Source organism: Macadamia integrifolia, chromosome 5 (genome assembly GCF_013358625.1).
Source record: "Macadamia integrifolia cultivar HAES 741 chromosome 5, SCU_Mint_v3, whole genome shotgun sequence".
Classification (NCBI taxonomy): domain Eukaryota; kingdom Viridiplantae; phylum Streptophyta; class Magnoliopsida; order Proteales; family Proteaceae; genus Macadamia; species Macadamia integrifolia.
Window position 1 is genome coordinate 15,333,475 of NC_056561.1, and position 26,688 is coordinate 15,360,162.

Below are 26,688 nucleotides of genomic sequence, written 5' to 3' on the forward strand. Positions count from 1 at the left end.
TGTCAAGGAAATTATCTTTTTTTTTTTTTCAATTAAAGAATATTAACAAGTACACAGTAAGAGAAAGAAGAAAAGAATACAATAACCATCAGAGTCAGACTCTATGAGTGGTGGCACGCTACAGCCACACAAGAAGAGTCACCATCCACCACCCACATACCCAAACTTTGAAGAGCCTTTTGAAGATGACCCAGTTCCATCCCATAAGGCCAAAAGATAATCTTTTTCTCATCTCCTAGAGAAGTTTGACTGGTGTAATTGCTAAAAATATGTACTCCAAAATTTGATTCATTATTTTTTTTAATCCTGATACCATTTGCTTGCAGTGATTCTGATGCAAAATACACAAAGTGCCTTCGTTCTCTAGAAAGTGAACTATCTTCCATTGAATCCTTTGCTGCTGCTGCAGCTTTGTAAATAAAATCATCAATCCAAATATTTTTAGCTGTTGCTGAGCTCCTGACAAACAACAGTCCTGAATCCCTTGCAGAGAAGAAATCATACAAGGGCTCATTTGCAAAAGAAAATGCATCAGCACTGATAGGAATCATATTTCCAACAATGACCCAAGAACTATAATGAGAATCTAGGCACTTCTTAATCACATAAGCTATGCCCAAGATTTCCCAGATCAATTCTGCATTGGATCCCTGACTGCCCATCAATTTATAGCCACCAACACCATTGAGTAATTGCTGTATATTAACCACAGGATGTCCCCTCCTTGAAAGATCCAACAAGAACTCAGACTCAGGGCCCAACACGATATAGTTCGTGATATCCAGCCTTTCAAAATGGCACAGCATGTTCCTAGTGACGGTCTGAGATGCTCCAAATATGCTTAGGAGTATAATAGTATTCTCTTTCTGCACACTTTGAAGAACTGGATCAAGCTCATTGAAGCTCCTTACAACCCTCTCAGGAATCACTTCTCTGAAGCAGAAATCATACCATTTTAGATTACTCAAGGGCAGCATTTCTAAAAGGTCGAAATCAAGGGAACTTTCATCAAGTAAATAAGAATCTGGCCCAGCTGTTTTCCCATAGTTAACACCAGCATCTCTGTGGGAGACAGAGAGAGCTCTCTCACGTAGAAAGTTGGTGTAAATATTGAAGTAAGAACGAGAGTGAATAAATTTGATGAACCAAGGAGTCCATATTCTCTCTCCCATCTTTTTATACCATCCAGTTGTCACCTGCAAAAAAAAAATCCAGAATGAAAGGGGATCATCACAAACACAGCGAATATGAGTGTGTGCACATATATATGTCAACTACTTGCACATAAACATCATTACTATAAAATATAAATACTAAATACATCACACACTCACCAACCATGCACATAAAAGATTCTTGGGCTGAAATATTGTTTGCCACCTAAAATGGCAGAGAGTGGTGACAGGGAAAAATATGGTCCAGAATAATTTTTAAGCCACAAGTTGGAGACAGATAAGATAAATTACCATCCCTGGCAGAACTGGCTTGATGTTCTTGGCCTTGTGTTCATCATACCACAGACGGAACTCTTTCCAGGGTTTTGGAAAGAGAAGTTGACCCCAGGTGCCAACCAGCTGGTACAAAAAAAGTCGAGTTCCACTACCCAACTGCAATTTGTTCCCGTGTTTACCTGTTGTAAACAGTGACAGTTAAATGAAAAGATAATTGCACTTTAATAGCTTAACTTGGGCGAAAATAGACCAACAGATGGTAAAATATGAAACAGGTTCTACATTTTTTTTTTTTGGGGGGGGGGGGTGGGTTGGGAGGAGAAAAGCAGTACATACAGATAAGATAATAAACAATATGGAGATAAATTTGAGTCATGCCTGAAAGAACAAATCTGTCCAATACATCCAGCTAAAATATGAAGCAGAAATTTGTTCAAGGAAATGCACATAATGAAGTAAGACAGACTACAAAATTTATATGGCAGGTATCTCATGATTTACAAGGCACTTGCAACCAAAATGCCAATTCAACCAAGGTTTGAGAGACAAAAATTTCATATAATGAATATCGTTTGGTTGTCGTCAGCACAAATGCATCCCTAGAAATGTACGGTAACCAAAAAAATACCAGTAGAATTTCATGAAAATTTCACCAGACCACCAACAGATTAGCAGGTGCTACCATATGTGTAACTCTTAACAAAGTCAGTTTCCAACCATCTACTCATCCTTCGTCTCTAGGCCTAGGCGGTCACTACGACACCTGAATTCTGATAGTATGCATATATCGGCAAGAATGGAGCCAAGACTTCTGGCTCCCTTTTCTTTGCATATGCCCCCGGACGGGAAAAGTCCTGGGAATGACCCTGCACATAGGCTTTATACAGATAAAAATTGGTTTGGTTTCCACTCCTTAGTATCTCTGATATGATTACCACGAAAAGAATATACATATAATCTTTTACAAGGGTAGTTGAAAATCTCATACCCTCATGGTTTTCTCGACTGATTTCCCATATAATGTGCTGTTAAGTTTGTCTCGAATTCTTGACTCGTTTTGAAGATTGACCCGATCCGACATATTTTGGTGGCGACCCGAATAGGAAATTTTTCTGAGATCTGTGATGGAGGCAGAGATAGGCCCAAGCCCGGAGCCCATCACTGATCTTGTATGGGGGTGCGGGGGCGTATGGTTCGACCGGATCGACCGTGACCCGATGGGTCGAACCGCTATTTGGAGTATATATATATATAATGTACTGTTGCTTGTTGAGAGTCATTGTATTCTAGGGTTTTCACGAAGCTAGGGTTTTAGGGCAAGTTCTTCCTCGCCGCTGCTAGGGTGTAATCTTTCTTCTGCATAGTGAATCATCTTCTTCTTCGCCCGAGGACGTAGCACACCACTCTGGTGTGTGAACCTCGTTAAATCTCTGTGTCGTACGGATCTATTGTCTCTCTTTATTCATGTTTCTTGGTGTTTGATCTAACAAACGGTATCAGAGCTCTTGGTTACTTCGATCCATGGCTTCAACGAAATACGATATTGATAGGTTTGATGGCAACATCAGTTTCAGTTTATGGCAGGTTTGAATGATGGCTGTTCTCACGCAGCAGGGTTTGAAGAAAACCCTATTTGGGAAGGCGAAGAAACCTGCAACTATGTCCGATGATGATTGGAGCGATTTGGTGTAAACCCTTTCAGCTATTCTAGGGTGTAATCTTTCGAATGATGTTCTACAGGAAGTTCTCTCAGAGAAAACGGTCAGAGTCTTGGGTTAGTTACTTCGATCCATGGCTTCAACGAAATACGATATTGATAGGTTTGATGGCAACAACTGTATACCCTTCATATGGGCGAAGGTACTTCTATTAAATCCCATATATCTGAGTTCAATTCTATGTGATGATTGGAGCGATTTGGATGATAGATGTTAAAATAGACGATGATGATTGATTTGGCCCTATTATTGTTATGTTCTCTGCCTCCATCTTATAAGCACTTTAGGGATACCATGATTTATGGTAGAGAGACAATCTCTATTGAGGATGTCAAAACGAATCTGCAAAGCAAGCAGAGTTCGAATGATGAAGTTAGACCAACCTCTACCAATAAATCCCTCACCAATAGGTTTGAGATTGAAGCAACAACTGTATACCCTTCATATGGTGACAAAAAGAAGGCTAGATCAAAATCTATATACTGAATTTATTGTTACTGTTAAAAAAGGATTTGGCCCTATTAAATCTGAATGCTATAAGCTTTTAAAGCAAGCAGAAGGCAGGTGGTGGTGCTCAAAATCAACAGAAAAGAGATGATTCTGCAGAAGCCAGTATTGCTGAAGATGAGAGTGAGTCTGATATGCTTTTGGTGATTGATGATAAAGTTAGATCACAGGATGAATGGATTCTTGACTCTGGTTGTTCCTACCATATGTGTCCCAATCGTGAATGGTTCTCCACATACGAATCAGTTCGAGGTGGAGTTGTGTTGATGGGAATTTAACCTGCAATTACTGTAAGACTATTGGAATGGGAACGATCAATATCAAGATGTATGATGGCATTTCAAACCTTATCCAATGTCAGGCATGTCCCTGATTTGAAGAAAATCAACAGAAAAGAGATGATTCTGCAGAAGCCAGTATTGCTGAAGGTGGAGTCTGATGATAAAGTTAGATCACAGATGAATGGATTCTTGGTTGTTCCTACCATATGTGTTGCAGGGTACTACAGTCACTGGGTCTGTTGCAGCAGTTCTCCACATACGAATCAGATGTCACAAATTTATCCACATGGGAACGATCAATATCATGTATGATGGCATCATTAAATAAAAGGGGCTTGTTGTGAAGGTCAGCAAGAAGGAGTTCATCAGTTTAGGCACTCTTGATTCAAATGGGTGCAAGTATACAGCTGAAGGTAGAGTCATGAAGATCAGCAAGGGAACTTTGGACTACATTCATTCAGTATGGGGGCCCTCCAGGGTTGATTCAAATGGGTGCAAGATACTTGCTTACTTTGGCAGTTTGTATGTGTTGCAGGTACTACAGTCACTGGGTCTATTTCTTGAAGCACAAAAATGAAGTACTACAGTCACTTTCAAACAGTGGAGAATTTGTTGAGTGAAGCAGAGGGAAACAAATTAAAAGGTTGAGAACCATAATGGAGAGTTTTGTGAGGTTAGGCAATGAGTTCTTCAAAAAGGGGGCTGGTGCAAGACACCATACAGTTGTTAAAACACCCCAGGAGCAATGGAGTGGCGGAGCTACATTCATTCAGAACCTTGTTAGAAAAGGCAAGGTGTATGTTTCAAACAGGATGGCAAGAATTTGCTTGAGAAGCAGTTAACACAGCAACCTTGTTGGTGAATCGATCTCCTTGCACAGCTATTGAGTGCAAGACTCCAGAAGAAGTTTGGTCAGGTAAACCGAGACTACTCAAATTAAAAGTATTTGGATGTCCTGACTTTAATGAGTTCTGCAAAAATGAAGGGAAGTTGGAACCTAGGGCTAAGAAATGCATTTTTCTTGGGTATGGATCTGGAGTGAAAGGATACAGGTTGTGGTGTTCTGATCCAAAGTCTCCAAAATTTCTTATTAGCAGAATGTTACCTTGTTGGTGAATCGATCTCCTTGCACCTAGAAGAAGTTCCTATTGAGTGATGAAGACTCAAGAAAAGAGAGAAGGTGGAAGTTTGAAATTGGTAGTTGCAGACTACTCAAACAAATTTAAAAGTATTTGGATGTCCTGCTTATGCACATGTAAATGAAGGAGATGATGCTAGAGTGCAAGAAGAAGAGCGGTACAACATTGCCAAGGATAGACCAAGGAGGAATATTAGACAACCACAAAAGTATGGGATGCTGAATTTGTTGCTTATGCATTGCTATGTTGCAGATACAATTGAAAATAGTGAGCCTGCAACATATTCTGAAGCTGTTGCTATGTTGATTCCTAGGAAAGAAGTTCCTATTCATTGTGATGAAGAAAAATCAGATTACTTGTGATGAACAGGGAAGAAAATTGTTGCTCAAATCTTCAAGAAGAAGGAATCTGCCTAAGAAGAAGAGCGGTACAAGGCACGTTTAGTTGCAAAGGGCTACAGTCAGGTACAAGGAATTGATTTTAATGATGTTTTCTCACCTGTTGTTAAGCATAGTTCTATTCGTGTCCTACTGCTTTGTTGCTTATGCATTGTCTGTTGCAGATACATTGAAAATCAGACTTGGGAGCTTGTGAAGCCGAAGAACAGATTTATATGCATCAACCTGAAGGGTTTGTTGGTTGCAAGGGTCTTCAAGAAGGACCATGTATGTTTGTTGAAGAAGTCCCTATATGGTTTGAAACAGTCTCCTAGACAGTGGTACAAGGTTTGATTTTAATGGCTAGTTTTGGCTACTCAGGTACAATGATGACCTGTTGTGTTTTCTCACCTGTTGTTGCATAGTTCTATTCGTGTCCTACTTGCTTTATGTTGATGATATGTTGATTGCAGCAAAAGATAGGAATGAGGTCAATAGGTTGAAGGAACAATTAAGTTCTGAACTAGAAGAACAGATTTGGGGGTAGCAAGAAAGATCCTTGGTATGGAGATCAAGAGGGATAGAAAAGCAGGAAACAGTCTATCTCAGACAGTGGTATAAAGGTTTGATTCAGTTATGGCTAGTTTTGGCATGAAAGATGCCAAACCTGTAATACTCCTCTTGCATCTCATTTTAGACTTTCAACTGCTCTATCACCTAAGACAGATGAAGAGGTGGGGTACATGTCAGTTTTGGATACTCTAGTGCAAGGAAGATCCTTGGTATGGGTTTGCACTCGTCCTGACATTTCACAAGCTGTCAGTGTGGTGAGCATATATTTGTCATGTCCAGGTAAAGCTCATTGGGAAGCAGTGAAGTGGATACTTAGGTACTTGAAAGGGACCTCTGGTGTTTGTTTGGAGTTTGGGAGGAATGGTGATAATTTATCTGGTTATGTTGATTCAGATTATCAGGTGAATCGTTTTGGCAAGAAAGATGCCAAACTATGTATTTACTCTTGGAGGAAGTACGGTTAGTTGGAAAGTCACTGTTCCATACTCTAGTGCAGTTGCATTATCTACTCATGAAGCAGTGAGTGACTGAGGCAATTAAAGAAGCTATTTGGCTTAGATGGTTTGTTGGGAGAACTCAGCATGGATCATGGGGTGAGTTTGTCCATTGTGATAGCCAGAGTGCTATTCACTTGACTAAAGATCCAATGTATCATGAGAGGACAAAGCACATTGATGTTCGGTATCATTTCATAAAGAGATAATTGCTTAAGGTAATATTACAAGTTTGGGAGGACTGAAGATAATTTATCTGGTTATGTTGACTAAGCCTTTATGTGTTGGTAAGTTCGAGCATTGCTTGAACTTACTTGGTGTTGGTCATGTTTGAGTTCAGCCCTTTGGAGAGCTATTGGAGAAGATGAAGATATTAGCTATTTGTTGTTGGAGAGAATTCAAGCCAAGGTGGAGATTTGTTAAGTTTGTCTCAAGGTTATTCAAGTGTTGAAGATTGACCCGATCCGACATATTTTGGTGGCGACCCGAATGGGAAATTTTCTGAGATCTGTGATGGAAGCAGAGGGCTTGGGCTGATAGGCCCAAGCCCGGAGCCCATCACTGATCTCGTATGGGGGTGCGGGGGCGTACTTGGTTTGTCGTGTTTGAGTTCAGCCCGATGGGGGCTATTGGAGTATATATATAATGTTATCTGTTGCTTGTTGAAAGTCATTGTATTCCAGGGTTTTCACGAAGCTAGGGTTTCAGGGCGAGTTCTTCCTCGCCGCTGCTAGGGTGTAATCTTTCTTCTGCATAGTGAATCATCTTCTTCTTCGCCCGAGGACGTAGCACACCACCCTGGTGTGTGAACCTCGTTAAATCTCTATGTCGTACGGATCTGTTGTCTCTCTTTATTCGTGTTTCTTGGTGTTTGATCTAACAAACTTATATAGCAGAATCTAACCAACAGATGGACCTGAAAATCAGGTCGAGTTCTTCTTTCTGGAGAGGGAACCTCTGCTGAAAACTTCCCTCTGTGGGTAGATCTGATTTTACGGGGAAATCCTAGTGACAATAGGACAAGGATATATCAGTCAAATCACAAATCTGCATGTGAATCATCAGTGAATCATCTTCTTCGAGGACGTAGCACACCACCCTGGTGTGTGAACCTCATTAAATCAACAGAATATGGAAATCGAATTCAGCAATTAAAGAACAAAAGCAATCCTACTTAAAGTAGGGCTCCACTAACCAGCCAACATTTTTTAATTCTGACAACAGAATAAGAGCACTGAAAGAATCGATTGGTTTATTCTGTGAACAGATTGCAAATCAGCTATGAATTTCACCTTCAAATCAGCAAATCCTATTAGGGATAGGACCTAAGAATTGCAGACAGCAGTAATGGCAGAACTGCAGTGAAATCTCAACAGAAAACGATACCTCTAATGAAAGAATGGATAAGAGAGTGAGAGAATGGCACCCGGGCTTCCCACTGCAAGGTGCTTGGTTGAATCAAACGCCAGCCGAACCTTGATCAGACACAAGTAGACCTCTATACATGGAAGAGATCAGCAGCGGCTTTTAAAAATCAAATCATGTGCCGAAAATAGCCCCACACTTTCCTTTTTTTGATAACCATAAAGTAGAGTTAGAGTTGTGCTGGAAAACCCCCTAGCCGAGACCAATTACAGGTTCCTTTTAAAGTCTGACAGATTCTTCTTAAAACAATAAAGAAATATGTAACAACCACCGGGTCAGCTGGGTCTTAAAACAAGGAATGCGCCACACTAGGCTTGGCCCGTCATGCGGTAGGTCTAAAGTTGAATCAGTTCTACATCAGTTCTCCCCGGCTTGGAAACATTCATTTCGGATGTGAGGGTGAATGACATAGTGTTCATATAAACCCGGATCGAGGTGTTTGAAATCATAATCATGGATCCAAGTGCAGTCATTTTGTGGATGGCCTTTCCATTTGACGAGGAAAGCGTGTTTACCGGTTCCAGAACAAGTTGTCTTGCTAGTGTCATCTAGGACCTCTTCTGTCTCATCTATATGTGGGACACCTTCATCTGAGTGATGTCCTACATATAGATGTAGATCAATCACATTGAAAATATTGCTTATGGTCATATTATTAGTCAATTTGAGCACAGCATTTGGTTCCACTCATTTCAGCACTTTGTAGGGGCCTATCTTCCTCAGGTGGAGTTCAGTATTAGCGCCAAGTTGAAATCCCACGGGATCAACATGAACCATCACTATATCCCCAGTTTGAACTTTGAACTCCACATATCGTCGATGATGATTAGTTGTAGCCTTATACACATCAATGCTCAAAGCTATCCATTGTTGAACATCTGCATGCACCTTGGTAATATGGCATAAGAACTTATCAGCTTCAAGGCTGATTCGAGCTTGGGGTGGAAGTGGAATAAGATCAATAGGTCGTCGAGGCTGAATTCCAAGAAGTATTTCAAATGGAGTACGTTTCATTATCTGTTCATTGAGCTATTGTATACAATTTCAGCAATGTCGAGGATGGCTGGCCATGTCTTCTCATAATCTCGAACAAGACACATTAACGAGTTTCCCAAACTTCTGTTTACTACTTCTGTCTGTCCATCTGTTTGTAGGTGAAATGCGGTTGAAAATTACAATTTGGTAATAGTTTTCCACTACAATGTCTTCCAAAAGTAGCTCATAAACTTGACGTCACGATAAGAGACAATGGTTTTTGGTAGCCCATGTATTCACACTACTTCTTTGAAGAATATTTGGCAATGTGATAAAACTTCAAAATTCTTGTGACAAGGCAGAAAATGGTATTATGACATAAGGGTGTTGTACTAAGTTTACAGAACTGCGATTTCCGCCTAATTTGTGACTTAACTGGGTTGTCATGGAAAACTTTGGAAACCCAAGGATCATTCTAGCCTTCAGGTAAGTTAATTTGAAACCGACAACCATCTATACTCTTGGGAACAAATTTCTGTCGATTGAGAACAATGAAAATCAGTCCTTATCAATGTGGTGTTTTCTAAGCTGGCATAAATTTTGAACAAATATGTTTCTTGAATCATTAAATTATATGTTGTGAAAAGCATGAGCTGTGTTCTCTCCTAGTATGCCTGCTTTAAAATGATGAAGGGATTTCTTATTAATGATTTAGTTATGTATTTGCTGCTACTTAACCCACTATTGCTCACAGCCAAGAGTCAAGATTTTGAAGTGGTCATGAATCAGTGCTGGGTTCTATTTGACGTATCTGAGTTGATTGTGGTCCATTAATTGTTGCAGTTATGAGGACAAATGTGCTTTTAGTGAGAGAGACCTATTCTCCTGAATGCAAAAAGGTTGTGCTTCTTGGTGTCGATAGGAATCAAGAATGCTACTAATTCTCCTTCTATTTTGACTGCTTTCAGCCTGTGCCTCACTGGAGGAAAGGAAGTTCACAATGCGATAGTGAGCAGCATACAGGATTTAGCAAAAGTTTTCTCAGGCTACCAAGATGAAGTATTGGTATATATACATTAAGACAAGACTACCTTTTAGAACTTAATGAACATGTTTTGATACTGTTATCACGATTCTGATGATTGTTTCTTCTGATGCACTTGCCTGAAAAAAGTTCACTTTAAATAGGGGTATATGTATAAAGAATGTATTATATGACTTTTAGGCCTTAATTTCCTACTTTGTTTTTGTTATGCCGTCTTGTTGGAATATTCGCTAGTTTTTGGGCTTCTCTCTCCTTTAAAAAGGAGAGAGAGCAACACCCTCTCACATTGTTTTGTTGCTCAATTGCTAGTCAGCATCTAAACATTCCTCGGTAGCCATAGGATTTCAATTTTTAGTCTTTGACTTAACAAGCACCCCTACAATCCCACCTTAGTGCAGAACTTGGGATAACGATTTAATTTCTTTGAGTTTAGGGTTTGTTTTTTTCTGTTGGGGGGGGGGGGGAAGGGTTGTAAACTTGGTTTGCAAATATAGATTTGGCAAAGGAGAAAGGTGGGCATGAACAGAAACATGCATTAGTGGGGGTTGAAGCTGTCGGTAAAATATTTGACTACATTTGGTTTGTTGAGGAAGTTCTCAACCTTGGTTGTCAAGGTGGAAAAATCTGAATAAGAGGATCTTAGCTTGCTCCCCTGGTTTCTTTAGCTATGCTTTGCAGGTTTTGCCTGTGTCAAATTGTGTTTGCGTGGAATTCTTGTATTCACAAAATGCCTAGGGGTCCATCCTTTTTCTGAATGATTTTTAGCTTTATTTTATTTTACTTCATTGGTATTTTTAGTCATTGTTGGCTTGTAAGTTGTAAACAAGCTTGTATCTAATGCTTTGTTTAAGCACTCAAAAGGCTGAAATTCAGTTTCTTGTGCAATGTTTGGAGGGATGAAAACTGTATTTTTGCTGATAGTTATGCACTTCTGTCAGGTAAAACGTGAAGAATTGCTCCAATTTGCACAAGCTGCAATTTCAGGGTTGAAAATTAATGCTGATCTTGCAAGGTAGTGAATTGGACAGATTTCTTTCCATTGTTGTATGCAATCAGCTGCATAATGCTTGTTCTATTCCTTTATATTTGCTTTCTGTAATCTGTATGCTATTGGAAGTATCATGTGGTATGGCAAAAATGGAGCAGTATTGGAATTTATTATTTCTTTGTACATTGTGTTTCTTTTTGAATTATTGATTATTGATTCTTAATAATTGTGAAATTTGGTTATCCTTATTTTGCGTCTTTTTAGGATTAAATTATTACTGTATACTAAATTATCATGCTCGCATAAAGCTGCCAGCTGCTCCTTCACCAGGTGATGTTCAAAATTGAGACTAGATAAGAACTATGCATTGTGAAGGTGAAACTCTTCTTGCTGCTTCCTTTGAAGCATCAGGTCATTCATAATTGGCTCTTCCAAGTTCCAACATCCCTTATTTAGTACCCAAAACTTTCACGTTTGCAGTAGCAAAACAATATCTTCATGCGGCTGATATTCATGAAGTGCTCGTCTTAAGAAAGCATTTCATGTACTGCCTCCCACCCTTTAGCAGTATTTAAAAACTAAAAATCGGCACGAGGTTCCACGCCGTTCCACAATCATGTCATGAAATAGGTCCATATCTTTCAACCATTCATAATATTTTTTGTCCCGGGGGGGGGGATCAGAACTTTAAAAAATCCAGCTCTCTTTTTTTTCCCCTACCAAAAAAATAAAAAATCGTGTCTATGGAGACTCATGCTTACACCCACAATCACTTATCCCATAGGAAACTTGTGCATATCTTACCTCGATCTTCTTTCATAATGGTATGGAACAATACTCTTATGGAGTAGATACACAAATCACTTTAAATACAAGAAGCCGAGTAGGCGGATTGGTCCGAGTGGAGAGGAAGAAAAAAGGATTGAACTGAAAATATTTTCCTGCAATATATATGCATAATGTATGCAATAGGATCTCATTCTTTATTCGGCCCAATCTTTTCAATTAAATTAAGGGAACAAAGAGTAATTATTGGATTACGAAGTATCCATTGCTGGGAATTCGATGTCTCACACTGAAACTAGCACCTTAATCTTGACCATCCTTCGAGAACTTCTTTTTTTTTTTTTTAACCCTGTGAACAACTATAGATGCAGCTCATATGCTTTCTTTTGTTATTCGATTATAACTCAGGAATCAAGGGAAGAAATAAAAGCAGATGGATGTGGAGTTAGATTACAGGTTCAGACATGGTTTCTACAATCTTAAGCATACCATGAACATAAAAGGATAGAGAACAAAACAGATTTGTAGATAAGAAGAGAAAATGGTTAGAAAGGGTAAGATCTAGCAGATGCACTACTGTTATACTAATAAATGTGTGTACAAATTTCCTTTCAGATGCCTTTTTAAAAGAAAAATTAATTGCAGAAATTAGTATGGCTTCTCTCTTGCTCATATTTCCTGTGTTTGTTTGCCTCTTTGTTATTGTGATCCAGTTTTTGGTCGCAGGATAAATGCTGAAACTTCAAGTCTGCAGCAAAAAGTTGACAGAATGAGAGAATCCCAGGTGTCCTCAACTGAAGGTCATTCAGAGACATCTGAGAAAACAACTATTGCAACGTTTAAGGTGAGCTGATTTTAGTGTTACTGTTTCTTGTAGTTGTAAGATTCCATAGTGCCTGAACAAGTATATGGCACTGGTTGGGAGATGCTGTCTTCTACGTTATCACACTTATATGTGGTCAATGCTTCTTCATCATGTACTTGACCTTTCTGATAAATAATATATATGTTATCTGTTGCATAACTGTCATGTTTCAATAGTGAGTGAATTCTATCAAGCATGATAATTTGGATTTTATGAAATGAAATAAAAAAAAAAAAAAATGGGCAAGGGTTGCATGTGAGTAAGTGACATCAAGCATTGATAGACCATCACTTGCCAATTAATTATCTAACAGTAGCCTTTGAATTAACATGGAAGACTTTCATTTTAGGTTCTGTGTGCTTTTAACTTTGCAAGGCATGTTTCCATGTTTTCTAATGTCTCTCCCATTCCCCAAGTTTACTGTGGATTTTGCTTGAATTCACAGGCTCTAAAAGAAGCACTTGCAGAAGTTCGACTTTGTTCTAGATTTGAAGCACTATTGCTACAGAAAAAATCACTGAACAATGGGGACTCGCCTGAGATTCATGCTCAGAAGGCATGCTTTTTGCTTTTTACCATATATATGTTTTTCTTTTCCCAATTGTTCATGTGACTCTTCATGTTGTTGGTCTCCTGTTGACAATCTTCTTATTTTTGGTGTTAACGTTTGGAATTGTGCTCAGGTCATTGATGTGATATGCCCTTGTCAAAACGTACAACATATGTTTGGTTTCAATCTGGTGTAAACGATTAGATGATCTAGTGGTCTTCTAGTACAAGTGCCAATATATTTTGTAATTTGAGTGCAATGGAGAGCAAGGTTCTAAATCTGAAATTTAGACCAAAATTTCCGAAACCTAATTGAAACCAGGTATTTTTTTGGGGCAAATTCTAGAAAATTTGGGTAAAAATTTCTGATATTTTCCGAAATTAGGATTGAAATTTCCAAAACTTGGAAATCTCAGGGTGGGTTGAAATCATCGAAATTTAGAACTATGATGGAGAGTGATTATTGATCTTTTGGTGTGATTGACCTCCTATTCATGCTTTCAGTGTGCCTTTTTTTTGGGGCCATTAATTAGCTATGGCAAATCCCTGTAGTTCCTATTCCTGTGAATCTTAAATGAGAATTGAAATCAGATCTTGGTTTTCGGCTGAAATTCAAAAGTTTCCTGCAATTAAGTTCTTGCATGGTACCTAATTTAGTACATTGTGCATAGCTACCATTATCAGCACAAGGAAAAGTGGTAAACTGGAACTTGTATATATATATATATATATATAGATATATATGAGGAAATTACACTCCCCTCTCCTGAACTATGGCTTAATATCAAGTTCCCCCCACGTGTTTTCATACGTATCAATACCCTCCCCTTTAGTTTGAAGATGCTTTCAATGATCCCATAAGTGGATGACGGTGTTAAATTGGCTTGTAAAAAGACAAGTTTACCCTTTGGCATCTTATATATATATTTTTAATTCAGAAACCGGCACTGGAAACCAACAAAAAGTCTAGAAACCGACCAAGCAAAACCCAAAGAGTGTGAACGTGAAAACGAAGGGTTAGGTCCTTCTACCAACTCGCCAATCCGGAACATGATCTGCCATGTGAGGAGGTGCGGTAACAGAGACGAAGGTAGAGGTAGCTGTGCATGCTTCGAGAGGAACGATCTTACGTTTAGCCTGAAAGGTCTGTCCGGGTGGAAAGTTCATGAAGTCATTAAGATCTGCGGTGACTTCTCCTCATTCTCTTCAAGGGCCTGCCGTTCTTAACCATGACGATGATGATTATCGTAACGACAATGAAGAATCTGTGTTGTTTTAGTGTCAGATATGAGATATGGTTTTTTTGCCGCTCTCAAGCAGGCTTCCTCTCCTTCGCATCATCGCCAGAGAATTTGGTAGTGCACCTGAAGATAACGATGTGAGGCCCATTTCTCAGAGCCATGGGAGGAGGTGGAAGAGAGGCTGAGATTTTATTCCTTTGATTAAGAAGACAACCGACGGACATACCCCCATCCCCATGGACGATGTGAGATCAGTGGTGAGAGAAATCGGACTTGAAAAAATCCCATGTAAATGATCTTCCAAGGGTCTTAGCCCCTATATCATATCTCGCTTTGTGATCAAGTCTTCTTCTCCCATCTGATAATCTATCTCTGATGCTATGCCACTATTGATCGCGGTGAGATGCGCAGTGAAGGTTTTGTAAGGCGGTTTCTTTCTGCAAACCACTTATTCCTCATCTAAAATTAGATGGGATTACTTAAAATTAAAGGAACAAAGAAAGAAAAATTCAATTATTACCTATTTACATCTGCAACGGATTTTTGGTTCCGGTTATGGTTGAGATCACCATTAGTATTGCAAAGCTGAATGGAGCGGAATATTTTTCAAACCCTAGCAGGTCCCAAAAAAAAAAAATAAAAAAATAAAAAAAAAGTAATTCGAGCTTTTCAAAAATCAAATCTTTGCTTTCGAAACATTCAAATAATTCAAATAAGAGATTCTTCCTTTAACGCCCATAACTCGAACAAGATCTCCAAGACTCGATCCAAAAGAAGGGAGCCCTAACGGGTTTGTTAGGGCGGCGGAGCAGATCGACAGCCAAGAATAGCTCTCCCGACGGCGGAACAAAGAAAGAAAAATTCAATTATTACCTATTGCATCTGCAACGGATTTCAGCAATCGATGGTGGAGCGCAGTGATGCTCAGAGATCTTTTAGGGTTTAGGGCTTAATTCATTTGGGAAGGGTAATTTCGGCATAAAATTACTTGTTTGAATGATGATGTCATCACTTAACAGGGCTATCTAACGGAAGGGGTACGATTGAAAGCATCTTCAAACTAGAGGGGAGGGTGTTGGTATATATGGAAGTACGTGGGGGGAACTTGATATTAAGCCATAGTTCAGGGGAGGGGAGTGTAATTTCCTCTCTCTATATATATATTATAAAAATAGAACCATCTATGACCCTTGCCTAAAATCATGGTCATTGCTACATTACTCTGATCTCGTTGCACTATAAAATGTTTTGCGACTGACAATTGGCAATGAAAACAATTACTTCCAAGTGTGTTACAGTTTTCTCTATTTTGTCAATGTAATACATGGTTCTCTTTAGGTAACACCAGGCTTTTAGTTTTGAGGCTTTGTTGTAATGTGTCTGGTATTCTCATACCCAGTTCTGGGAGATGTAACTACTGGAACCTTGCCAGTCATGGCTGAACCTTCTATCTCTGTGAATACATGTCATTTGAAACTCCATTTCTAAATCCAGCAAGCACCAAGGACCTGATTAAACCGATGTGTGGACTTCCCAACATCTCAACAAAGAGTTTTGTTAATTTTGTTTACTTATTTGATTTCATAAATAATATGCAGGTTGATAAGTTGAAAATATTGGCAGAATCTCTTGCTACATCCATCTCAAAGGATGAAAAGCGCATTACAGATCACAGGTCTGGAATAGTATTTGACAATTTCTTGTATGTGTGTCTTCTCTATTCCATTGAATCATGATCTTGTATTAGCCAAAGAGACATGCTGTATTTATTTAGCAAAACATATTAAGTAGGATGCGTCCATATTCCTGATTTATACAAGATTTCCTTTATCATTTGAGTTGTAACTGAAATTTGTTTTCTTTTGCTTTTTCCTATGGTTGCCACATGTCCACATTATAAATTATGTTCTTGATGTCCTAATAGCTATGGTTTGGATTTCTCCTCACGCAATTGATGCCTTCCTGTGGCTTGCATATTAATCACTGAGAGCATTAAAATGATTCGATTGGCCTCATTTCTAGGTTAATCATGCTTAGCTTTGTTGGCATAATTTTGTGAATATAGATAAAGCTTATAGCATGTCTTCTGCATTACTTTGTCCCCTATTTTTATTGTCTTTATCTACAATTTATGTAAGAGACGCAATTTCTAGAGCGTCATTGAGACTTTTAGCTATAGATGAGAAATTAGTATGTATATATCCCCCCCCCCCAAATTTTTTGGGTGGGGGGAATTACCTAGATCCACGAGATTAAAAAGGTAATTACAAGATAAGTAAGTTAAAAACTCGTTTTACATCTACAAGTAAAGATTTTGAAAAGATTTACTTAATCCCCAAAATAAGTCCCACCCAAGTAGAATATAATTTAAATTCCTAAATACCCCCCTTGACACCACATCTATCTATAAGGCTAAAGTTAAGGGCTCATGATGGTTAACCGGTCCTATCCTTTTCCCCTGTATCGTTGCACAACTACCGTGGTTGACACAATACCTTTGGTTGGAGTTGCTTCTTGTACCAAATCTCATCATTCTTCCTATTGGTAACCTAACGTAAGCAGTAGTTCACTGGAAAAAAAAAAAAAACCCTAATGTAAGTAGTATTCTAGTTATTTTTAAATTCTTAATTTCCGATAGAAAAGAAAATTAGAGCAACTGACTGAATTGGCCAAAGAAACCAAGGGCTACTGTAACCAAATAAGTAGTATTCTAGTCTTTATTATTGTTTTTTTTTTAAACTATGTAAAGTTGGTAGGTGGGAGGGCCCATTAGAGGAATAGCTAATCCACTCATCCAAACCCAAGTGGACCAAAAAGAGGTAAACAAGAATTAAACACTCCCTTGTTTTCGTCATCTCCATTTGACAAGTTATTGGATTGAAAATTAAGATTTAAAAAATGACTAGAATACTACTTATGTTAGGTTTCCAATAGGAAAATGATAAAAGAGATTTGGTACAAGAAGCAATTCTCCAGCCAAAGGTATTGTGTCAACCACGGGAGTTGTGCAACAGTATAAGGGAAAAAGGATACGACCGGTCAACCTTCATGAGCTTTTAACTTTAGCCTTACAGATATAAATGATGTCAAGGGGGTATTTTAAGAAGTTTAATTTTATATTTTTCTTATATTACTTTTTTTTTAATCTCGTGGATCTAGGTAATTCCCTCCTTTTTTTGGGTGAAGAAAGAAGTATGTATACAGGTTAAGTTATATTCAATTTTGAAATAACCATGTATAACATGTGTAGAGAGTCATCCAAGTCTAACCTAACCTGACCCCATGTTTGAGTTGTGCCAATGCTAGTTGAGTGAGTTATATTCAATTTTGGAATTTCTATCATAGCTGTCAAGGTGTCCAAGACGAGCACCATAATTAATATGCACCCCTCCATGTGTTGATTGTAGTTCCTAATATGTTTTCTTAATCTTTATCTTCTTTGTTCCTTTTCTTTTCCGCATTTTTAGTTCCCCCCCCCCCTTCCCCTTATCTTGATTTGTGTGTTTTGTTGCCTAGGTGGCACCTTGATATTAAGAAAACATATTAGGAACTACAATCAACACATGGAGGGGTGCATATTAAATATGGTGCTCGTCTTGGACACCTTGGCTTTACCTAAGTTCATGGAATCACCATAGCGGCATAGCTCACCTTGGTGCTAGGATGACAATAGTTTCTATGCACGCACTAGTCTCAATCTGTTGTGGTCAGATGTGTACGCAAGGTTGTTTGCTTTGTCCTTTATTTCTTTTGGGAAACATGGAATAAAGGGACTACATGCTTCTATATTTTTAATAACCTGTTATTAGGGGTGCCAATTCCAGGCCCGCACCAGCAGGCTTGACAAAGCCCGACCGCGAAAAACATGAAACTACCCGGCCTGTTTGTTGAACATGTCTGGCTCAAACCTGGACCGAATACTATTTGGTCATTCTTGGTGTGGAAGTCCTACCCGACAGTTGCCTGACTGAGACCAACTGATTAATAGCCTGCTTATAGATGGTTTAGAGCATGTTTGCTCATCCTGACATATTTAAAGCCCGTTTGGGTACCCGACCGACCATTTGTAAAGGGACCATCCTAGCCTATGAGGACCGAATACTTAAACGTGTCAGTCACAGTGTGAGGTCTTAAAGTGGGGAAGCCCGATTATGCCCGACCAAAACCGGTGCAGCAACTAATTGACACCCCTACTGGTTACTCTTACTCTTTTTGAAAATGTGAAAGAAAACAAAGATGATGGGCTTGTGCCCCTCCCTTTTGTCATTATATAATATTTTATATAGTTTTTTGTTTTTTTAGAGGGCAGGCCTTAGTGCAATGGTAAGGTTGCCCATTACGACCTAGTGGTCAAGGGTTCGAGTCGGGAAACAGCCTCTCCGCTAAGCGGGGGTAAGGCTGTGTACATTATAACCCTCTCCAAACCCTGCAGTGGCAGGAGCCTCATGCACTATACTAGGTACACCCTTTCTTTATATAGTTAGTCTTTCAACATAAATGCCTTGGAGTTTATTTTATTTCTGTAGCTCTATCATCTATGTGCAATAACTCTTAATTGCTCCAAGAGTTTGGCGGTTCCCACATTTGGTAGTCCAAAGTTAAAACCTCCCTCGGTCTCTCCATGCCCCTACTCCAACTACTACTATAGTTACTAAGACCAACCTGCCTTGTTGCAGCCATGTATTCTTGAACTTTCTAATAATCTTTTTGTGTATATATTTGGTCAGTTGCAGTTTTGAAAAATTCCTCCCTACAGTCAAGATATTTGTATATTGCCTCTCTTTGAAAACGATGAGTGGTCTTTCATCATCTGGACATGACTTTTTTTTTTCTCTAAATGTTTCTTATGCTTTTGCTCCATATTCTAAACAGGCGCCAGAAAGATGAGGCTCTTGACTTTCGCGTGTCAAAAGCCAATGAAGTTGGTGAAATTGAGAAGGTATAGTACTTCCATTTTTTTTATTCTTTGCTCAATTGTTCTTGTTGTATAACTGTTGCAGGACTACTTGAAAGCAGAGAATTAAGGGTCTGTTGAGGTTCACTTTTAAAAGTGATTTTGAGAAACAGAAGTCTGCTGATTCTTTATAGTACTACTTGAAACCAGAGAATTAGGGTTCTGTTGAGCTTTGTTTTTAGAAAGCACTTCTGAGAAACCGAAGTCAGATAAGGTGTTCTTTAAAAAGCTCAAATAAATCAATTGTTCTTGTTATGTAACTGTTGCAGGACTACTTGAAAGCAGAGAACTAAGGGTCTGTTGAGGTTCACTTTTAGAAAGTGATTTTCGGAGGCAGAATTCTGCTAAGGGATTCTTTATAGGACTACTTGAAACCAGAGAATTAGGGTTCTGTTGAGCTTTGCTTTTAGAAAGCGCTTCTGAGAAACCGAAGGCAGATGAGGTGTTTTTAAAAAAGCCCAAATAAATCAAGGGTGTCTCTCTATGCCACCACGTTTGATGGCTACTGCAGAAAATGGTGTGTCCATGTTGTAAAAAAATCCCCATCGACCAGAATGACAAGTTTCAGCCCCAAACAAGCAAGTGCCTCAAAAATGAGTTCAAAGTTACAAATTACAACTGTGCCATTAGATTTCCTGAAGTTAAATGCCATTTTTGTGTTTACTTTGACAATTAGTTTTTAATTTCTTCACACGCTTATTTCAGGCATAGAACTAGGCATTGGTTTCGAACTTGGTTTCGATCCTGCTTGGTTTCAACCAGGATCGAAACCAAAATATTTCGACCGAAACAAAGTTTTGGTTGAAACCTATATTTTTTCCAATAAGTTTTGATAATGGGTTTCAACGGCCAGATGACCAAATTAGGTCATGAAACTTCTAGGACACCCTATTTTAGGCCTTCTAAAGTTTAAACATAGTGGAACCTTTGGATTTAAAAAAAAAACAATCACCCCCAAAATGGTAGGTTGGTAGTGTACGCTGTTTACATTCTCTAAAAGTCTAATATGACCTATTCCGCACAATGTCAATTCAAGTAAAACTTGTATCATAAATATGCATTAGAATGAATAAACATTAAATTTAAACCATTTCATAAATCATGTAATGTAAGACTAGAATCACATGTGATCCTAATCCCAGGCAGGATCTCAAAATCTGGCTGAATAGGGAGAAATTCGAGAGAACTTTCAAACTGTGGCTCAGATGGAGCTGAAACTTGGGAGTAGATGAAGGTCCTATATAGGTAAACAAACCCTCAAAAGATGAGACAATTCCGATGATTGAATTGAGAGATTTGTTGCTGACATGAATTAGGAAACTTTATGGAGTTCTACTTTTGCTTTCAACTGGTCTTTTGATGGAACTTCTGAACTTCAACAAGATTATTTGATCACTCAAACACTCTTTATCACAGCAAGCAAATCAAAGAAAAAAAGAAAAGAAAGAGAATTTGATGGAGGGTTGAGAAGGGGGAAGAAGTAGTGAATGGGCATCTCACCCTCTCGGGTTGCTCTTTCAGCCATGAGTAAACACTCAAATTCATAAACTTCAATTTTTATTTTTTATTTATTTATTTTTATTATGATCAATGGGTTTTAAAAAACCTTACAAAACTTGGACACCAAAAAATGAAACTAATGGACTCAAAAAAGATTTTCTAATTTGTGGCTAACTTGCTAACCGAGCTTAACAAAAGTAGAAACTGACAACTACTTTCAAAAAGGAAACTAGCCTAAGTTACAAAATAGAAACTTCTTGAACTAATAAAATAGGAAACTAACTAGCTCACTAAGAAAAATAGAAACTAACTAAAGTAAACTAAATAGGAAATAAAAAAAAGAAGATTTTGACACAAAGAACTGTTCACGTGAACGGTGTTTTGTGAAAAATGTTTTCTGACGTGTTAGTGTGTTACAGTGTTTTGATGGCTCTTGTTTTTATCTTTTCTTCAAGCTTTGATGTACATCATCATGTGTCTTAAATGATTTGTTACAAAGAGATATATCAACAATACAAGCCATGAGTCACCCGTATGCCCATCCTATGGTCCTAGTACCAAAATGAGTTCCGGGTAGGATCAAAACCACTAGAATGTTGCTGTTGCCATCAGATCAATTTATTCTTTTTTGTTTTTTCAAAAATTAGTTTTTGGGAAAAGTGATATACCTCCAACCTTGAATCTTGCACAAATTGTCCTACAACACAACAAATCGCCACTTCCTATTACGTTCCTCTACTGCTAAGTACTTGTTCCAACCTTGTACAATAGTGGCTCGTCCGAGAAAGCACAAAAATTGGGGGTTCTCAACCTTAACGGCTGAAACTAGACAAAATGAACAAAACGGTTGAAATTTTGGATCATTTCGATTGAAGTATGGAATTTATAGTAAAGGCTTTGAGTAGTTTCAACCGAAATCGGAAAAGCGAAACAGAAGACCGTAATTTCTGCAAAATTCTGAAATTTCAATCGAAACATTGCAATTCTTTAGTATCGCAATCTATTTGGTTTTGACATCCTGCGAAACCAAATATCTCAGTTGGTTTTGCGAAATCTCTTCGAAACCTTGTACCATGATTTTAGGCTGAAATTTGGCCAATGGGATAGGCCTGGGTTCCTCTATCAAATGGATCCACCCACGGCTATCCATATATTTAACATGGCAAGTGTTGGCCAGTCTAAACAATGCAGGAAAGAACTTAAGGATCTCTAACTGCATGGAAAACCAAGAATAAACCAGAAAGATTGAAGAAAGCAGAGCTTAGCTGTTACTGCTATTTCATGAAACTATAAAGGGGAAAAAACCAGGTGAGTCTGATACTTCATTGTAACTGCAAAAAACCTACTAAATAAAGATATATTCTACCTTCTAAAAGTCATATATCCTACTAATCAGGGGTATTTATGTCACTTGACAATAAAGAAACAACTAAAAGCAGAGGCTACTTTTTGAGGTATTTATGTCACTTGACAATAAAGCAACAATTAAAACCGAAACAACACCTAACAGTCCCTAGACTTTCGCCTAACATAAAAAATATCCATCAAATCTTATATGGTATGGGTTGATTCCACTATTAATAAACAATGCTAACTACAGGCTCTGGAACTAGGAGAGAAGTGGATTTCAAACTGGAGCTGGCGGCGGATGCTCTGTTTTGGGAATTCCACAACCAGATCTGCGATGCAATCCTTGCTATCTTTAACCTATTGGGTTAAATCTAGAAGCCCTTGCAACTTACGACCAGATCTATGCAGACGCTTCTGTTACTGCATACAACCTGATCAACTGACCCCACTTTCTGGATCTGAGGCTTCCATCCCAATTTGATGGAATTTGGGAGAATGAGACTTGTGTCATTTGGTCTCTCTTCATTTATAATAATAGGGTTATGAGTACAAAGACAAATATGCCCCTATGGACAATTCTACCCTTATACTCCATATTAAAACACTCCCCCTCAAGTTGGTGCTGTGATTGGATATAAGAAAATGGATAAGTTTATTGTTAAGACCTTTAGTAAAGACATTAGTCAATTGGTATGTAGACTTCACAAATGGAACATAGATAATACCTAATTCAACCTTCTCCTTAATAAAGTGACGATCAATTTCAACCAAGATTCAAGATCTCGGCGAGTTAATGTATTTTTTTTTTACTAGTTTGACTGTCTCGGTGGTCAAACAGCCATATTATGACCTGAAACTTGTTGGTAGCTGTTCTAAGGTTAATAAACATGCTTAGAACTTAAAATTGTAAAAATATTAAAACATGATAGTGTTTTAAAATTGCACCCTTGTTTGGTAGCAACCGCTGAACTGGTCTAGAGAATTTACCTGCTTCATTAGTAGAACAAGATTAATTAATTAACCAATAAGAAGACTTTAGAGTTTAGAGTACTAGAGTAATATCCACATTAGTTACAAAACACTAATAATAAATTCATAATGACTATCTAGTATTTACTTCCAAAGATTTTCTGACATTTTCGTATTTTTTCCAAAAATTCCCTTTCTGCTAAAAATCCAACTTTTTGAGAAAAGATTTCATTTGCCAGTAAAATATCTTCTCCACTTTCACAAGCAAGAGAAAATATTCACCATTTTCAAAAATATCACATCACACTTTATGTCATGTCATTGGTCTTTACCCACTGGGTAAAAATTAGGTGTCATCACTTCATTGATTAAAATTCTCCCGACAGTCAGGTTTTCTACTAAAAATTCTCCCGATAGTCGGGTTTTCGTTAAAAATCTCACTTTTTGAGAAAAGGTTCTATTTTTCAGAAAAGATCTTGTCCATTTTCACAAGCAAGAAACTATCTTCACCATTTTTAAAAATATCACATCACACTTTATGCCATGTCACTAGTCTTTACCCACTATGTAAAAATTAGGTGTCGTCACCTTATTGATTTAAAAAACCTATAAATACCCCCCTTTCACTCGTAAAAAGACACTAAAGACTCTCTTAAGAGCAACCCCTTTCTTATAGGAACTCTGCCCTCTCTCCTCCTCCCCTCCCCCTTTGAGCTTCTTCGGGCCTTCAAAGCGATCTTTGTAAAGATCCGAAGTTCTGCTTGGATCTTCTAAGTGGTCTTCGGGGTTTTGAAGGACTTCAATTTGAGTTTTAGTTCGATCCATTTTTTTTTGTCAAAAATTGAAAGTTTTTAGCTCCCCCCCCTTTGAGTGCTTTTGGTTTTTTGACAAAAAGGGAAAGTTTCAAGTCGAAGCCCTGTTCGAGCGCCACCTCAGCCTAGCCTTCTATCCATCCCCAGAGGAAGCTCTGCCCAAGTGCCCCTGGAATCTTTTTCAAAAGTAGCAGTCCCAGTAGAAGCTCTGCCCGAGTGCCCCTGGAATCTTCCAAAAGTAGTCGGTTCAAGTGGAAGCTCTGCCCGAGTGCCTCTGGAATATTTTCCAAAAATAGCCAGCGACAAAAACGCTCAACTGTGGCACAATTAGTTCAAATTCTTTCAGAAGCGAATGCTTTGGAATATTCCATTCTTGTAGCAGCCACCGCTTCAGATTCTGCTCCTCGGCAATTTTCAGCCCCATATTCAGGGTGTGCCATGGGGGAATATTTCCGCGATAATGGAATGCACGCATTAATAATCTATAATGATCTTAGTAAACAAGCGGTGGCATATCGACAAATGTCATTATTGTTACGCCGACCACCTGGCCAAGAGGCTTTCCCAGGGGATGTTTTCTATTTACATTCCCGTCTCTCAGAAAGAGCCGCTAAATGATCGGACTAGACAAGTGCAGGTAGCTCGACCGCGTTACCCGTCATTGAAACACAAGTTGGAGACGTATCCCTAGCGGAAGCTCTACCCGAGTGCCCCTGGAATCTTTCGAAAAGTAGTTCATCCCTAGCGGAAGCTTTGCTAGAATCAATTGCCAACAAATAAGCCAATCCTAAGTCGGACCTCTGTCTGCAGATAACCACAGTCAATATCTCTTGAAATCGGAAGTTGGAGTTCAAGACTATCTTCCCCAGAGCCAGGAGAATATACGAGAAAAGTTAGCATTAACGGGGGCCCACCCCTCTTTGACCCAAAACAGGGGTCAAATTCAGGTATAATCTCTCTCCTCATTTAAACATAATGTAGATATCTAATTAACCTTGCTTTAGTGTACATAAACAGTTGTTTTTATTTAATGTACATATGTTTGATAATATAGCCATGCATGCAGAATAGGAATAAATTGTGAAAAATGTTCGTTCTTAAGCATCTAGTAGGAAAACTAGTTGAACTGGGTAGAGTGGGTGCCTAACACCTTCCCAATTCTATAACCTGACTCTTACCCTAAATCTCTGGACCAGACCAATTTCGGGGCCCTTTTCTCAGGAATTGGGCCCACCCCCCAGGTCCTAAGCCCATAACCCTAGGTGGCAATTCCACACCCTTTTTGTATGATCCCAATCTCCTGTATTGGACCATCATCAAACCCCATCTTTATGACGAACCTGGTACACCTACGAAATAGGCCTCCACATATTTTCGAGCGGTGATACAGTCGTGTGGGGCCGGTTGGGTTGGTCTTACAGATGGTGAGAAGAACAAGATCCGGGAGAACTGGCTGGTCCTTTTCCTGGTCTGGGATAAACAACCACGGGATGCTGTGCCTGGGACGGGTGTGGTTCGATGGGTTTAGGAACGATCCTGAGCAATGGACGAATGACAACAACAAGGAACGGTTCATTATATTGTGGCGTTGGAGGTATAGGTTCTTCGGTGGTCCACGAGATAACTCTACGGACAAGTCATACTACTGTCCTCATGTTTACCAGCCTTTGTCCTTGAAGGTTAAGCTTGATCATGAGTACAAGGATAACAATACCGACACCATTGATGCGATTCAGAGAGGGGGATTGTATTTGTATAGGGCTTCGTTTCTTAATGGGGATGGTTGTTTGATTAGAGGTCGATGTAAATTAAATTATTATTGTAAATAATAATTTGTCAAATAAAAAACTCTTTTATTAATCAAAATCTTGGAAACGTACATGATATTGGTCTACATTGTGATTAAAAAAAAATACTTAGGTCTTGAAAGTGCCATTGGGATTACATTGTGTCTCAGAGACTGGACTGAAATCTGACTAGAGTTCCTGCACCATATCTTCATCTTCTGCAGTATAAATCTGGTAAGTTGTTTCGGATCTCTAAGACCATTCGGTATTGATATCATCTAGAGAGTCGCAGAAACGAAGAAAGCTCTCAGTTTTAAGGCTCTCCTCAGGTTGTAGTTGGCTCTGATGTGGATCTTGAACCTCGATACGTATTGTCCCGGTGGGAAGATTTCGTATCCAGTTACGTGGAGGTATTCCTTGTCGCCAAAAATGTGATGCCAGACCGCGGTACGACTGAGCCAATGGGACTTGGTGTTGTAACTGACAGCCATTGGTATGAAATAAGTGACACTGGCATTTGAACTTAATGAGTTTCCGTCGTTGGGATTTGGGTCGCCGCTTTACCTGACGATGTTGGACTTTGATGCTTGGTGGCATAGAGTGAGTTGTTAGGGGTGATGAACTCCGCATTGTGTATCGTCAATTCACGAAGTTCCTCATTTTCCGGTTTGTTGAGAAATTCCTTATATAATGCTCCTTGATTACATAAGACAATTGTTAGGATTCCACCTTTGATGTGACATGGCTTGGCATATTTACAATTTGAATTCCAATCTCGTTGCGCGCCGATGAACTCTTTCCAATGCTTTAAGTACTGTGGATTGACGTTATCAATGACGTTAAAGTGACAATCATCATTGTGGTTCTTTAAATCAACGTGGCCAGCATAATAGTTGTGGGGA

At 38.8% G+C, this 26,688-nt stretch overlaps 2 protein-coding genes across 2 annotated transcripts in view; one reads left to right on the plus strand and one right to left on the minus strand.

The window, feature by feature from the left end:
- On the minus strand, positions 1 to 1,648 carry LOC122078863. Its single transcript, XM_042645043.1, has 2 exons — positions 1,467 to 1,648; positions 1 to 1,196 (listed from the first exon to the last, which is right to left on the minus strand). The coding sequence occupies exons 1-2, from the start codon at positions 1,467 to 1,469 to the stop codon at positions 102 to 104; spliced, it is 1,098 nt and encodes a 365-aa protein (XP_042500977.1). The 5' UTR covers positions 1,470 to 1,648; the 3' UTR covers positions 1 to 101.
- A 7,737-nt stretch (positions 1,649 to 9,385) lies between these two features.
- The window catches only part of LOC122077913, a 36,766-nt gene continuing 19,463 nt past the window's right edge, over positions 9,386 to 26,688 (plus strand). The window contains exons 1-7 of the mRNA XM_042643805.1: positions 9,386 to 9,426; positions 9,816 to 10,005; positions 10,924 to 10,997; positions 12,486 to 12,603; positions 13,070 to 13,180; positions 16,013 to 16,089; positions 19,287 to 19,353. Of these exons, the coding sequence (XP_042499739.1) occupies positions 9,386 to 9,426; positions 9,816 to 10,005; positions 10,924 to 10,997; positions 12,486 to 12,603; positions 13,070 to 13,180; positions 16,013 to 16,089; positions 19,287 to 19,353 (678 nt within the window). The remainder of the gene's footprint in view (positions 9,427 to 9,815; positions 10,006 to 10,923; positions 10,998 to 12,485; positions 12,604 to 13,069; positions 13,181 to 16,012; positions 16,090 to 19,286; positions 19,354 to 26,688) is intronic.